This window comes from Calcarisporiella thermophila, assembly GCF_041956535.1.
Source record: "Calcarisporiella thermophila strain CBS 279.70 unplaced genomic scaffold VTP21scaffold_2, whole genome shotgun sequence".
NCBI classification, from domain to species: Eukaryota; Fungi; Calcarisporiellomycota; class Calcarisporiellomycetes; order Calcarisporiellales; family Calcarisporiellaceae; genus Calcarisporiella; species Calcarisporiella thermophila.
Window position 1 is genome coordinate 1,194,509 of NW_027192192.1, and position 14,317 is coordinate 1,208,825.

The window sequence follows — 14,317 nt, forward strand, 5'->3', positions numbered from 1 at the left end:
TCCGAATCTTATTTCCTATTCCCTGTCAAAACTATCGCCATAACTCGAGCTTTTCCAACGCCAGTTATGACCGAATCTGCCAAGAAATCAGTCGACCTTTCTCGCTCCATCTCGCTTGTGTCTCGCCGTACTGGCACCGGAGGGTCTAACTCTTCTGACGAGCATCCGCACCCTGCTGAACTCCTCTACAACCGACTGGTTGCATGGAAGAGAGTGGTGAAGGACCTTATTTCGTATTTCAAGGAATATGCAGATGCTCTCGAAACTGCCGCTCGAGCATATAATAAGGCATCCGAAAAGATCGAAATCCCTTTCAAGGATGCCCATATGTTTATGGGAAAGGATGGTGTTCAGGATTTATTTGCGAGTGTTCGAAGTGCGACGAAAGATATCGTAGATAGGTACATCAAGTTTGCAAAGTATATTGAAGATACAATCATAAAGGATTTGACGAGATTGAAAGTAAGCTATAAATCATCGATGGGGGCGTGGGAGTTGGCTAATCCTTGATTGTTTTTTTTTATCACAGGAAGAAGTTAAAAAGCATATCCAGCACATCCAAAAGGACAGCCTTTTATCGAACAACAATCTTCTCTCACTCCGTGAGGCTACGTAAGTATATAGGGTTTCTATTTCATCGCCAATTTTAAAGCCATCTAACTCGAATTGATACCGGCAGCAAACGGAAGATCCTTGAGCTTAGCCAAAGTATTGCTCTCGCTGAGACTTCGCCCAAAGAGCTTAAGGATAAGCATGATCCTTTCCTTGTTAATATCGGTAAGATATGCTCTATATGATTCCTTCGGTAGAAAACTGGTAACCAACCCCAACGACCCACATTATGTTTTAGGCATTCAACGTCTTCTAGAAAAGGAAACCAATGAGGAGAACAGTGTTCATAAAGCTCTCCTGCAAACGCAGGAGAAAATTTCGTCCTTCGACACCTATATTAATGAACGACTTCGGGACGTCGTTCAGGCATGGCACGAGCAAGTTACGGAAAATGCCGAGGGAATGAAGGCCTTGTCGTCTCGATCGGCTGCGGTCGCCAATGCTCTTCATCCTGAGAAAGAGTGGAAAGACTTCCTTGCTCGCCATCAAAGCCACCTGCTTGATCCAAGTGTGCCGTTCAAGAATGCGGAAGATGTGGCCTACTCACAGCGCGACCACCGACTTGTCGAGCCGGTGACGTCGGGCCGGCTTCAGCGAAAAGGGATGATGGGAAGGTGGTCGGACAGGTATTTTGTGCTGACTCCGTCTGGATTCTTGCACGAGTATAAGTCCTCGGACATCCGCACCGAGGATCCGGAGAATTCGATTTATGTGCCTGGCTGCTCGCTTGGTAAGGGCTTACAAACCTGTGCAAGGGGTCACCGGAATGCCTAACGTGTTCCATGTAGGAGCCCACTCCCAGTCCAACCTGCCCGAGAACTCGTTCGAGCTAATCGAGGGCAAGAAGGCCGGGCTTTTAAGCCGCGAGCACAAGCACGTGTTGCGAGCGCCCGACCGGGAACATATGTTGAGCTGGTGGAGCAGTCTTCAGAATTTGGCTGAAGTTTCGATGGTTCCTCACCGCCCCACGCAAGAAGCAACACCACCCCCTGCGGAACCCGCCGCCGCGGCCGCTGCGACTTCGACTCCCCCTGCCACCGAGAAGCCAAAGGAAGCTGACGCGGCGGCTGCCGAAAAAGCTCCAACCACGGAAGCGTCCAACGGTGGAGGGCAGCAGACCCCTCCCACGGCTGCGGGACAACAGCCTCCCACTGAAACTCCCCCCGCTGCAACCGACCAACAAAATCCAGGGGCTGCCGCGGCTGAGACTCACCCGGCATCCGACGGCCCGCAACCCAAATTTACCAAGGTTGAGGCACCCCAGGCGGCTGAGAGTGAATCCGCGGGCGGACCAATTGTGGACGAAGAGAAGAAGTGAGGAGGGGCCGCTCCCTCTTCTTCCAGCTTACACTCTCCAGCTCGACCCTAATCTTTAATTCCTCTGCTTGCCTATGTGTAATAATAATAATATTTTAATTAAGCAAGTGCTTATGCGAGTGGCAATGATTTAGTTTTCTGTGGAATAAAAAAGGCTTTTTGGTGCGACGACGCGAAGATCATAGGAGAATTCTTTTTTTGATGCTTGCGTTGCACACTGTGTTTATCTTTAGGGGGGGAATTTCTAAAGTCACCAAATTGGCGAGGGACCGGCGGAAGGAGTTTGGATGGATAAATTTTCTCAGGGACAGGCTGTATATTGGGGGCCTTAGTAACCTCCTTTACCATTTGGGCCGGGATGGAGGCAGAGGCGGCTGAGCTCCAAAAAGCCGCCCTCGCCTTCGGAGCCATGGATGTTGAGTTGGATTTTATTTCTTATTTTCCCCTCTGCTGAAAGAGAACGGGTTGAAACCTCTTTTTGGCTCGCCGCTCCCATTTCCATCCACATCATCCCTCTTCCCCCACTCCATCCCGCCAGATCTTCTCCATCATTGCATTCTGCGCATTTCTGGATCCTGCCTTTCTCTTCCCATACCATCTGGATCACTTCCACTCGTCTCACTCTTCTATCCCACCCCCTCTCATTGCATTACATCGAAGTCGACAGTAGATGCATCCCCCCCATTAACTGACTCACTGGTCCATCGGGAAAAGAAAAAAAAACCATCGCTTCTTCGTTTCTCTTTACAAATATAAAGGCCATCTTTTGCCTCCGCCCGATCTAACGGAATTAAATTGTCAAGATTACGAATTCATCGGGTACATTCATTGCTTGATCTGGGTAACACGTGAATCCTTGTCTGAATATGGGGCTGTGTTTATCGGCGGAGGAGCGGTTCGAGCGTGAGAAGAGTCTTGCCATCGATAAGCAGTTGGAAGAGGATAGTCGACGGACGCTACGAGAATCTAAGATTTTACTCCTTGGTAAGCGAATCCTTTGAATTTTGTAAAAATCCATGTTTATCCGCTCATTGTGATCTCCTTTAACCTTAGGGAGCGGCGAATCGGGCAAATCAACCATCGTCAAGCAAATGAAAATTATCCATCAAAATGGGTATACCCAAGCTGAACTTGAATGGTGGCGGACAACGGTATATAAAAATGTGCTCGAATCTATTCAGTCAATAGTGCGGGCCATGCGCAAACAGGGCGTGGGATTTGATCGACCTGAAAACAACAAACACGCAACCTTTGTTCTAGATTATGAAGTGTCCTTAGAGCCACAGTTTCGATTATCCTCACCATTCGTGGAGTCGGTTGAATCTCTCTGGCTCGACAGAGCTCTCCTAAAGTTTTTAGATTTATATGCTGGCGAGTTTTATTTGATGGATTCCGCACCATAGTGAGTGGCAGAAATTTGGGGCATTGTTTCCCTCTCCGTCCTTACCCTTGCTCAACCCTTCTTGTGCTTTTTCTCGCTAGCTTCTTTGATGAGATCAGAAGGATCGGTACGTCCTCCTATCTTCCAACGCAGAACGACGTCCTCCGAGCTCGACTCAAGTCCACCGGCATTTCCGAGACTAGATTTACAATGGGGCAGCTAAGTATTCACCTCTTTGATGTGGGCGGACAGCGCTCTGAACGAAAAAAGTGGATCCACTGCTTCGAGGCTGTAACCTCAATCATCTTCTGTGTCGCACTCTCAGAATACGACCAGGTAAATTTTCCTCTAAACACCTCTCTTCCTCCTCTAACGGAGCAGCGCTGACTTTTTCCTCATTTTGAATCCAGCAATTGCTTGAAGAGAGTGGGCAGAACCGAATGATAGAGAGCCTGGTGCTCTTTGAATCGGTGATCAACAGTCGATGGTTCTTACGAACAAGCATCATCCTGTTTTTGAACAAATTCGATTTATTTAAGCGGAAACTACCTAGAGTGTCTTTATCTAGATGTTTTCCCGAATACCAAGGTAAGTGTCCTCCTCTCCTCTACACTCGTAACGGTTCACGCAAATGCTGACCCGACCCTACCCTTATCTTTTTCGCAGGCGGTCCTGACGTGACTAAAGCAGTCAAGTATATCGCTTGGAGATTCACCCTCCCAAATCGTGGCAAACTGCACATATACCCGCATCTGACAACGGCTACGGATACCGCAAATGTGAGGCTCGTATTTGCAGCGGTTAAGGAGACGCTACTTCAAAATGCCCTTAAAGACTCGGGAATTCTATGATCTCCCTCTTCATCTTCCCCACACCCCCTCCCCCCCCACCACCACCACCTTTTTTATTCATTTTTCTGCAAGCTAAAACTGTTATTTTACCCAGCTCATCCAAAGTAATCTATGTTTATTTTTACTTTCCATTAGGTTGGGAGCCACTCCCTGCGATTTTCTTCCTATATTAATTTGTGAGATTGCTTCCTGTCCTCTCTTGTGTTTTTGTTGTTGTTCTTTTATGTTGCATTTATTTTATTTTCCCAAAAATTTTATCACCATCTTCCTACAAAAGGGATTTCATGCGGTGATACAAACCCGCAAATGTACGAGTTGGTTTTTCAGAAAAGAAATTTGGTGACGTTGCTCAAAAAAAAAATGAGCGAAGTTTTTTATTTTTGCTGCTGCTCTTTTTTACTTTTGAATCTTTTTCATTCTTCATCCTCTATAGCACGCCCATTCCTTTTTCTTTTCTTTTATTTATTAACTAATTACAAACCAAAAGAGAGTCACTCTTCTCTTTTTTTGTGTATTTTTTCCCGCCTCTTCTACTCTTCAATTCTTGTGCATTGCAATTCTAGCTTTTTTATCTTACGAGGGACTATGGACCCCTCCTAATTGATTTGCCTTTTATCGCCACTCTATGTTTTTTTATTGCCTCTACCTCGGGCGTAGTTTATGATTGCATCTCCTCTTCTGCGTTTTATATTGTCTTCTATTTTTCCATTCACTTTTTTCCTCCTCAACTTCGTCTTTTTACCTCCTAATAATTAATATTCTCCTCATCCCCCCATTTTTGTACTTCTTTTATTGCTTGGAGGAACGCGATTGTCTTCTCCGTGAAAGAAACGCAGCTTCAAAAACTTGATTAATGAACTTCGGCTTAACCCGCGCAAAAACCACAGCAATGGAGCCTCCTCCAATCCCTACCTCTCCGAGCACCCGTCCCCTGGCTGGCCGGCGATCGACGGGCCTCAGTCGCATGTCAAACCGATATTCAGTGAATGCGCTGTATTCGATGGCGGCAGAACGTGATGTTGAAGTGGAAGATGATCTCGCAAGGGCGCAAAAACGCTTGCGCGAGCTGAAATCGAAGATCTCGTCGCAATCAAAAAAGAATTTCGTTCTGGAGCGAGATGTCAGGTATTTGGATTCGCGCATTGCTCTGCTGATTCAAAATCGAATGGCATTGGATGAGGTAATGCTCCCATCATAGTTGAATGGAATGCTCCTTAGCAATTCAGGATATTAACCTCTCTATCTTCTTGCCTTCCCGCTGACTTTTTTTTTTGGTTAATAGCAAAACGCTGTTTCTGAGCATCTAGATGACACCGAGGCGGAGGACGATAGTTACTTCCCAGATGATAAACGATTGCAACAATTCAGCAATTTCTTCTTTATGCTACAAACTGAACCGCGTCATATTGCAACCCTCTGCCGGCTAGTCAGCTTAGCGGAAATTGACACTCTGATGCAAACGGTGATGTTCACCCTCTATGGAAACCAATACGAGTCGCGAGAAGAGAATTTGCTACTCACCATGTTCCAGGTATGTAGATTCCTCATGCTAAAATTTTCTATTCTGCTTGCCATTTTGCTGAATTGCTTTGCTCTTAGTCGGTTTTGGCCGCGCAGTTTGAAACTGCCACTGAATTCGGCTCGTTGCTGCGAGCTAACACGCCTGTATCGCGCATGATGACAACCTATACTCGGCGCGGCCCTGGACAAGCTTACCTCCGGAATGCGCTTGCTGATCGCATAAATAAGCTGATTGAGCATAAGGATCTGAATTTGGAGATAAATCCCCTCAAGGTATAGTTTGCAATCTGGAATGTCTATTTGCGCCTCCTTATCATTTTGAAATGGGTTCCTGCTTTAATTAGGTGTATGAACAAATGATCAACCAAATCGAAGAGGACACTGGCACTCTTCCACCAGAGCTTCCCCGCAGTGTGCCCGCTGAGGTTGCTGCCGCTAACGCCGATGTCCAGTCCATCATTGCTCCGCGTGTGAAAATGCTTATGGAGATAGCCGACACATTCCTGAATGACATCCTTGCGTCCACTGACGTAATCCCCTACGGAATTCGATGGATCTGTAAGCAGATCCGCTCATTGACAAAGCGCAAGTACCCTCAGGCCAGCGATTATGCAATCTGCTCGTTAATTGGCGGCTTCTTCTTCCTCCGCTTCATCAACCCTGCAATTGTAACGCCCCAAGCGTACATGCTAATTGATGCAACTCCTACAACCCACCCGCGAAGGACCCTCACTCTGGTATGTGATTTGGACTATTATATTGTAAAAACACGACGATGGCTGATCCTCTCCCCTCTCCTCTCTTCATTGTTATATGATTTAGATCGCCAAGCTCCTTCAAAACCTCGCAAACAAGCCGTCTTATGCCAAAGAAGCCTACATGTTCGCACTCAACCCTTTCGTTGAAAATAATAAAGCTCGCATCAACAAGTTTTTGAACGGGCTGTGCGAGGTTGGCGACTTTTACGAGACCCTCGAACTCGACCAATACATTGCACTATCCAAGAAGGATCTCAATATCAACATCACCCTCAATGAGATGTACAACACCCATGCCTTAGTACATCAGCACCTCGACGAGCTTGCTCCCTCCGACAAGCATAACCTGCGCCTGTTGATGAATGAAATGGGCCCGCCTCAAGCTCAGGTCCCACGACGTCATAACAAGACTATTGAGTTGCCGTTGTTTAGTCGATGGGAGACACCCATCCAAGGTAATTAACCCATTCCCCGCTGCTCGCTCATATTTTCGACTAATTCAATTCCAATATTTTTTTTTTATTCTGCCGCTTAGACTTGACAACGGCGCTTATGTCCGAGAGCAACATCACTCAAAACGACATTCTCTACATGGAAACCAAAGCTATCTTCGTTCAATTGATTCGATTGATGCCGCAGTTTGCTCAGCGTTCTCCGATGGACCTACAGTTGATTGCAGAAACGGCGGCGACCTCTTCCAAGGACTCGACTCTTGTACGCAAGGGGATCAAGGTAAAGGAAATGCTGCGCGAATTGGAAGAAGTGGGCATCGTCGAGCGCCGTGATGGCTATGGGCTTTTGGTGGACGAAATTGCACAAGAGCTGGCACATTTGGGCAACATGCGTGAAAAAGCCCAGGCGGAGATTGGAAGCTTGGAGTCTGTGTACAAGACCATTTGTGACCACAACGAATACTTGCGTAGCCAGCTGGATACATACAAGTCGTATCTCCAGAACGTCCGGATGCAGTCTGGTGGGGATGTGAACAGCGGGGTTGGGGTGATCAGCGTTGGGAAAAAGCAGAAGCCGGTGAAGCAGAAGAACCAGGTGCTAGGGCCATACAAATTTACGCATCAACAGTTGGAAAAGGATGGCATCATCGGCGAGAGCAATATCCCCGAGAACCGGTACGCCTTACCGTTTTTTGAAGCTTACCAGGAGGAATGGCACATGCTGATTGCTCACTCTCTTTACTATAGGCGAACAAATATCTATTTTGCCATCACGTCTCCCCTTCCTGGAACCTTTATCATCGGACTGCATTACAAGAGTCGTGACAAGCCGATTCTGGAACTGGATCTCAAACTGGACGATCTTTTGGAAAAGGTATGACATCTCCCTGTTGAATGCATCCCTGAGTTGGGCCTCTAACCGTGTTGAACGCTCCCATTAGCAACAAGATCATGTTGAGCAACTCGATCTCGAGTATGTACAGTTAAATGTGACAAAACTTCTCCAACTCCTCAACAAGACCTTTATTCGCAAACACAGGTGAACGGTTGGCTCTATTATGTTCAACTTTTTTTTTTGTTTTTTCTATATGCGTGAGTTTTTGTGTAGAGTCGGCATTTTATTATAAATATATATATATTTTTATTATTATTTTATTATTATTTTTTTCTCTTTAGGGTTATTTTTGTATAACTTCCGCTCTTTGTTTAAAAAATTATATATATTTCTTTATCTTTGGCTAATGCATACAATTATTATGATGTGTTTACTTTTTTTCTCTTGGTTTTTCTTTTTTCTCTCTCTCTCTTTTTATAAGTTAATTTTATTATAATAATTAAATTAAGGATAAACAGATTTTGCACATAATCCTGTATTAGATCCAAGCAATGCAAATGATGAGCGAGAGATAAACGTGGGAGATAACAATGGGGAATGAGGAGCCCGGTAACATCAAAAAGGCCGGCTAAGCGTTCTAGAGGAGCAAACTATCATATCCATACCTAAAGCAAATGGTTTTATTAATTAGTGAAACGAACCACACTCTTGGGCTTGGGGGTCGAATGATGGCATTCTTACGCAATGATCCCTTCCATGTAGCAGGCGAGCACCAGCCCTGCGCCTATTTGCGAGACGGGGCTGTCGAACCGAGTGAAGAATGCAAGAGTGTAAAAGATTTGCCAGTGATGAAGGTGGATGCCAACTGATGGGTGCTGGCTTTCAAACACAAGAGCCTCACCTCCGCCTTGCGATTGCGCTTGCTCGCTAGCATCAGCTTGTGCTTGGGATTGGGGCGATCCCGCATTATCCTGAGCTTTCGAGTCCTTTTGTAGCCAACGCCGGTTCCTCAGCATGTGCCAACGCCGACGAAACGGCCCGCTTATGCCCACCGTATTCTGCTCTATCTTGGCCAGAATAGCCCCCACGAAGATTACAGCAGGGACAGCGAGTGCGGCCACATAGAGCCCTAGGAATAACCCCCCACCCTCAGTCCAAGCCAGATAGATGTGGAAGGCAGCAAAAGCAAGTACAATTCCAAGGGCGGTCAAAAAGAGAATCCACATAGGAGTGCTCCAGGTTCGGAAGGTCGGTAGAGAAGTTTTGGTGAAGGACACCTGCGAGATCAAAAAATACCCCAGGACCATCAGGTAAAAGACCACAAACGTCACCCAGCTACCAGGGGGAAGTATGGAGATATAGATTTAGGCCAATGGTTGAAAAATGGTTCAGGAAAACGAAGATATCCTTGCTAACCTCTGGGCAAAGGTGTAGTTGCCAAACACAAAGACTACCAACCCATACATTAACGCCTTTCTCACATCTAAGGGAAAAAAAAAAGAAAGAATTTGAACGCAAATCTACCATTACATCTCTATAATTCAGAAAAAGGCTCCCTACCCTCAAAATGTCGAGAAGGGCTTTTGTTCGCCCGCTCCCAATCGAAATAGCACGCGAGCGACCAGAAGAGAGGATAAGGGAGAAGCACTGTTAGGCAAATGAAGAGAATGAATGGAATGAAATCAAATGAAGCAAGCCATGGCTGAGAAGCAAAAGGACAAGTAGGAGGGGAGAACTCCACTGGAGCCATGATTTGCAAATTGAAGGTGTGGAACTGGCTAGAGCTTTATAGTCTGAAGCCCACTGAACTAAAGATAATTTCTTTAATTAATTTTGGGTTGTCGCACATGAGATCATTGGCAAGTGGCTTAGATTGTAAACAAGAGAGTCACTTCATCCAAAATGACTTGTTGGATTGATCGTTTGCTAGGAATTCACCATTAACTAAGTTCTGGACGCCATGAAGAGCCGTGTGCTTCGTGACATCAATGCCCGCGCTACCGTAGCTTCAAATGAGCTGCTTCGCCAGGCTTATAGGCACATCACACGCAATGAGACATTGCCAGCCCGAGTTAGATATCAAGCTCAACTTGCACTAAACAATTTCCCTCGCGCCGCTGCACCTTCTGCAATAAAGAATCGATGCTTGGAAACGGGCAAGGGACGAGGTGTTCTCAGAGACTTTGGCCTGTGTCGATTCCAGTTTCGAGTTAAGGCACTCATGGGTGAAGTGCCTGGAGTGAGGAAAGCCTGTTGGTGATTTCAACTCTTGTTTTATTTGGCAATGCCTTTCCTTCTCCCTCCCGATATGATTCCTCTTATTCTGTAACATGTAATTGTGATTTTTTTTTGTTTTGGACGACTAAAATGAATTTAGATCATCTCAATCGCTTGCGAAAATAAATATTCCATCGAAAATTTACTAGCTATCTGTTCATTCTATACTCTACTACATTGTTAACGGAGTAAGATAACTATACCCCAGGGTTACTTGGGAGTTTGGCAATATAATACTGTTTTTTTGAGATGTTGTATTAGATGCGTTAACAACGCAAGGGAAGTTCATTGAAATACCGGAACCTCAATAGAGCAATATCAAACCAGTGGGAAGGGAATTTAGTATACTATGTTACTTAATAAGTTTTTTTATAATTATGTTTGAACCATGTATGTGCATTCAACATAGGTGTATATAGATATAACGTGAAAAACACAGACAGAATTATCGCAGTAGGAAATAAAAACGATAAAAAATAACACTTGCACCTAAATCACCTTGGAACGGGACTAGCACTTCTCCTCCTTGACCCAAGTCTGTCTGAAATTCTATTAGTGTTTCCACGATTTGACATGGAGTGAGGAGGTCGTACAAATGCAAAGTCGCATGCCAACTCGATATCCAACAGTTTTGTACCGTTGGTAGCGTCAATGGCGGATTTGGCTTCCTTGTAGGTTTCGTATTCGATCAGTGCGTATCCCTATTTAGAGTAGCAGAACACTCTCAATACAAGTTCAAAAGTTTTAAAGTAGCAATGGGCTTGATGCTAGTTCATTTCTGTACCTTGACGAATCCTGTGCGTCGATCAAGATTGAGATGCAAATTCTGAATCTGTCCATACTCTCCGAACTTATCCATCAGATCTTCCTCGGATGCTTCTTCGTGAACTCCCGTGACCAAGACAATCCATCCCTCAATTGCTATTGTTAAATTGAATACTAGTTAAGAATAGGCATTGCAATATACATTGTGTAAAAATGGAATAGTTACAGCGCTGAGCTCTCTCTTCGATTTTGTTATCTGTATCCATTGTATCGTATGTCTCAGAGCTTCGGACACCGTCTCGCCGAGCTATCAGTATTATCAAGTGCAACTTTTAGCCGCCATTAAGAGGTAAATGCTAGGAAATAATAGGAAAAGATCCAGGACATACATGAAGCTTGCTCAAATCCCCTTCCCCTACGAATTATACGGTTTTGATTTTCGACTCTCCCTGTTATAGGATTTTACAGGGTCAAATATGCTATTAAAATTAACGTGCAGGATGTCTTGCAATTCCCTCTTTTACCTTCATCTACAGCCATATCTGTGTCACGATCCGCCATGGTTATTGGAATGGTTAGAATATATTCGATAATTTAATTTTTTTTCTATTACTTTTTTCAATCAACACTTTTGTGACGCGTATGTGACGTTGCCACAGGGTTTCATGGTGTAATCAAAATTCAGCTTTTGCATCTCTAAAAAATCAAAGTCGTTATAAAGATGAACTCCAAGAGAATAAAAGTATTGATATATATTGATGGATTTGCTGATTGCCGAGGCTTCTAACACGCTCGTTTAAATTTAGGGAGTGAGCGTAATCCGCCCAATTGTCTATGGAAACTTATCTGTTCCCTTGACCACGAAGAAAGCACAAGATCCAGATCATACGCACAAGTGGACGGTCTCAGTTCGAGGCGCGAATAATGAAGACATAAGCCATTTTGTTAAAAAGGTTGTATTCAAACTGCATGAAACCTATCCTAATGCAACACGAGGTAATTCTCTTTTCTTAAACATTATAATGCATACAAACTCCAGCGATTATTTTTGGATAGTAATCGAATCGTCTCCATTTGAGTTATCCGAAACTGGTTGGGGCGAGTTTGAAATAGTGATTAAGATCTACTTCAATCCTCTTTCGGGAGAAAAGCCTGTGACACTGTATCATCATTTACGGCTACATCCATACACGGAAGATGCTCTTCTCGCTGGGCAGAATAGCATACAAAAAATGAAATCGGTAGTGAGTTACAACTATGATGAAATCGTACGTACTTTGATTTGAACTTGAGGAGAAGGGCATTGCTGAGACACCATTTCATTAGGTGTTCAATGAGCCGACGGAAGAATTCTACGAAGTTCTACTGAAAAACACAAATTCGCTGCTTCCTGCGAAGCGAACCCCAAATCAGCCATATTGTCTGTTTCTACTCCTTGCTAAACTTCAGGCATTTATTTTACTAATTGTTTTTCCTCAATAATACAGGTACACAGACGGAGCAGGAAGAGATTGAGCGGCTCGATGCTGCTATCAGAAAGGTTCAAGAGCAACAGGCTTCTATTAAAGAGCGGCTACTGGCTGCGGAAAGAGAGTTACAGCAACTAAAGTAACTAGAAGATAGAGGATGATTGTAAATAGTGCTTGTATTTGTTAAATACCAATTATTTTTTCAATTGATGATAAGTATTTGTTTCATCTAAACTGATCTGAGAATAAGGAAAGAAGGACAAGATTAAAATAACCAAGTTACCCAATGCAAAGATTTTAGCTGAACATATTATGGGAATTGGGATGATAGCCAAAAGAAAATAAACAGGATGTGTATTGCACTATTAAGAAAGTTTTACACGTGCTCTAATTCGCTGAATGTGTAAACCGATTCATAAGTTTTGCAATAAAAAGGGCATGAAATAGCAATATTGCAAGATTCGATATCAAAAGCAATTATTCAGGTTCAGATACAGCGAGCGATATACTGCAAACGAGAATATCGTAGTGAATGGCTAGGTAATTAGCCAAAATCTTTCAATATCACAATGAAAAATATAAAAGGCGGTATCACCAATTTTAAGTTAAAGACATCGAGCCGAAGAGCAAATACACAGATGCATTTGGCGATGTTTTCAGCTAATTATTATTGATAAAAGAACAACAAAATTTTGTCAATAGCAACCGTACGACAACTGACTGCTATATAAAGTGAAAATAAGCTCTTCCATATGAGTTTAATGAGAGTCCATAGGAAAGGCCGAATTTTGAAGCTATAGCTATTTTAGTATCTTTTTTTTACGTTAAAGAGATAAGCTGTCAGACTTCGCATCCGCCCTCGCCAGGTGCTTGGAAATGAACACCGGCAAGTTCATCAATGAAGAAGCAACTGGACTTTAACCAGAGAGCTTCTTCCGCTTCCCTTTACGGGCAGTGCGATACCACTCATCGACCAGCTTAAACTGTGTGTCTATGTTGGAAAACAAAGACAAAGGTTAACAACTGTATACAGATCCTGTAAAGTACAGTCGATGAGAAAACTAACTTTGCCCGCTTCTAGCTTTAATTTATAGGTTTTGGATAGCGGAGACTGAAATCTGGAGATATGGTATTTCAATTTTTTAATTTTTCAATGCACAACCGTATTTGGTTCAACAGAGCGGACAACCAGCTGTAAGTTGTAATAGGAGAGTAAATCAATAAATATCGATTTAAATTCCTAAGAGAAAAGTTACGATTATCAAAATATACTGAGAATAGTGACTAGCTACAACCAAAAGAATAAAAATAAAGCGCTGTGCATTATATTAAGAAGCTAATTCACATTTATTGTGGTTCCCTAAGTACAGCTTATTGGATTTAATATTCACGTTTATAAACACTCCTAATCTCCTCCTCCTCCTCCTCCGCCCCCGCCTCCACACCCCCCTCCACCACCTCCGCAGCCTCCCCCTCCACCGCCGCATCCTGCACTACCACATCCCGCACTACCACATCCCGCACTACCACATCCTGCACTGCCACATCCTGCACTGCCACATGCTCCTCCCGAACCTGCTATGAACAAAATCCAAAGGAAATGTATAAGTATCAATGCAAGAGGCTGTTGTAAATAAACTCAATACCAAGTGCAGGACCCCAGCCAGCACCACATGCGGTTCCGACAAATATAGGGTACACTACTCCACATAATTCACGGTTAGCCTATATTGCAGAAACAATATAAATGCAAAGACTCACTTGGCATAAATCCGTAGTAGGAGGCAGCGGCGCCACACATCAAAGAACTATTTCAAACAATAACTGAGTTATATATATATGAAACACTAATAATTGTCATATTTGAGCTTACTCTCTGTGAGTAGACCCATCTCCATGTTCACGGGTCGCGTCGAGTTGTGAACTATACCGCGGCAATAACCCAGGGTGGTAATATCTACCAGTAAAGTCGGCTCCAGCTGGACCCCTCCATGGCTGGTTCCCCACCTGGCAAAGCTCAATAGTCTGTGCATCCTCACCTATAGGCTGGTTTGCATTCAACACTGGGCTACATGACTT

The 14,317-nt window shown here is 44.0% G+C and overlaps 8 protein-coding genes across 8 annotated transcripts in view; 5 read left to right on the plus strand and 3 right to left on the minus strand.

Annotated features, from left to right (window-relative positions):
* Nucleotides 1–66: 66 nt before the first annotated feature.
* On the plus strand, nt 67–1,930 carry VTP21DRAFT_4613 (uncharacterized protein; the record flags this gene model as incomplete). Its single annotated transcript, XM_069395044.1, has 5 exons — nt 67–462; nt 530–612; nt 680–777; nt 851–1,342; nt 1,401–1,930. 5 exons carry the CDS (start codon nt 67–69, stop codon nt 1,928–1,930), a joined length of 1,599 nt encoding a protein of 532 aa, XP_069256221.1.
* An 865-nt stretch (nt 1,931–2,795) lies between these two features.
* On the plus strand, nt 2,796–4,161 carry VTP21DRAFT_4614 (uncharacterized protein; the record flags this gene model as incomplete). Its single annotated transcript, XM_069395045.1, has 5 exons — nt 2,796–2,913; nt 2,983–3,331; nt 3,412–3,646; nt 3,721–3,898; nt 3,977–4,161. The coding sequence occupies 5 exons, from the start codon at nt 2,796–2,798 to the stop codon at nt 4,159–4,161; spliced, it is 1,065 nt and encodes a 354-aa protein (XP_069256222.1).
* An 853-nt stretch (nt 4,162–5,014) lies between these two features.
* VTP21DRAFT_4615 (uncharacterized protein) lies at nt 5,015–7,935 on the plus strand (the record flags this gene model as incomplete). Its single annotated transcript, XM_069395046.1, has 8 exons — nt 5,015–5,341; nt 5,444–5,692; nt 5,761–5,955; nt 6,027–6,419; nt 6,505–6,895; nt 6,976–7,567; nt 7,640–7,766; nt 7,834–7,935. The coding sequence occupies 8 exons, from the start codon at nt 5,015–5,017 to the stop codon at nt 7,933–7,935; spliced, it is 2,376 nt and encodes a 791-aa protein (XP_069256223.1).
* Nucleotides 7,936–8,364: 429 nt separating this feature from the next.
* VTP21DRAFT_4616 (uncharacterized protein) lies at nt 8,365–9,477 on the minus strand (the record flags this gene model as incomplete). The annotated part of the gene is made up of 4 exons (XM_069395047.1): nt 8,365–8,392; nt 8,469–9,062; nt 9,144–9,210; nt 9,288–9,477. The coding sequence occupies 4 exons, from the start codon at nt 9,475–9,477 to the stop codon at nt 8,365–8,367; spliced, it is 879 nt and encodes a 292-aa protein (XP_069256224.1).
* A 210-nt stretch (nt 9,478–9,687) lies between these two features.
* Nucleotides 9,688–9,987, plus strand: VTP21DRAFT_4617 (mitochondrial 37S ribosomal protein uS14m; the record flags this gene model as incomplete). Its single annotated transcript, XM_069395048.1, has 1 exon — nt 9,688–9,987. The coding sequence occupies one exon, from the start codon at nt 9,688–9,690 to the stop codon at nt 9,985–9,987; it is 300 nt and encodes a 99-aa protein (XP_069256225.1).
* A 511-nt stretch (nt 9,988–10,498) lies between these two features.
* VTP21DRAFT_4618 (uncharacterized protein) lies at nt 10,499–11,330 on the minus strand (the record flags this gene model as incomplete). Its single annotated transcript, XM_069395049.1, has 5 exons — nt 10,499–10,705; nt 10,789–10,925; nt 10,996–11,076; nt 11,159–11,218; nt 11,294–11,330. The coding sequence occupies 5 exons, from the start codon at nt 11,328–11,330 to the stop codon at nt 10,499–10,501; spliced, it is 522 nt and encodes a 173-aa protein (XP_069256226.1).
* A 160-nt stretch (nt 11,331–11,490) lies between these two features.
* On the plus strand, nt 11,491–12,381 carry VTP21DRAFT_4619 (uncharacterized protein; the record flags this gene model as incomplete). Its single annotated transcript, XM_069395050.1, has 5 exons — nt 11,491–11,511; nt 11,576–11,765; nt 11,826–12,037; nt 12,096–12,189; nt 12,257–12,381. 5 exons carry the CDS (start codon nt 11,491–11,493, stop codon nt 12,379–12,381), a joined length of 642 nt encoding a protein of 213 aa, XP_069256227.1.
* A 1,237-nt stretch (nt 12,382–13,618) lies between these two features.
* The window catches only part of VTP21DRAFT_4620 (uncharacterized protein), a gene marked incomplete at both ends in the record, with an annotated part of 2,588 nt that continues 1,889 nt past the window's right edge, over nt 13,619–14,317 (minus strand). Inside the window, 4 exons of the mRNA XM_069395052.1 lie at nt 13,619–13,816; nt 13,892–13,938; nt 14,000–14,046; nt 14,112–14,277. Of these exons, the coding sequence (XP_069256228.1) occupies nt 13,619–13,816; nt 13,892–13,938; nt 14,000–14,046; nt 14,112–14,277 (458 nt within the window). The remainder of the gene's footprint in view (nt 13,817–13,891; nt 13,939–13,999; nt 14,047–14,111; nt 14,278–14,317) is intronic.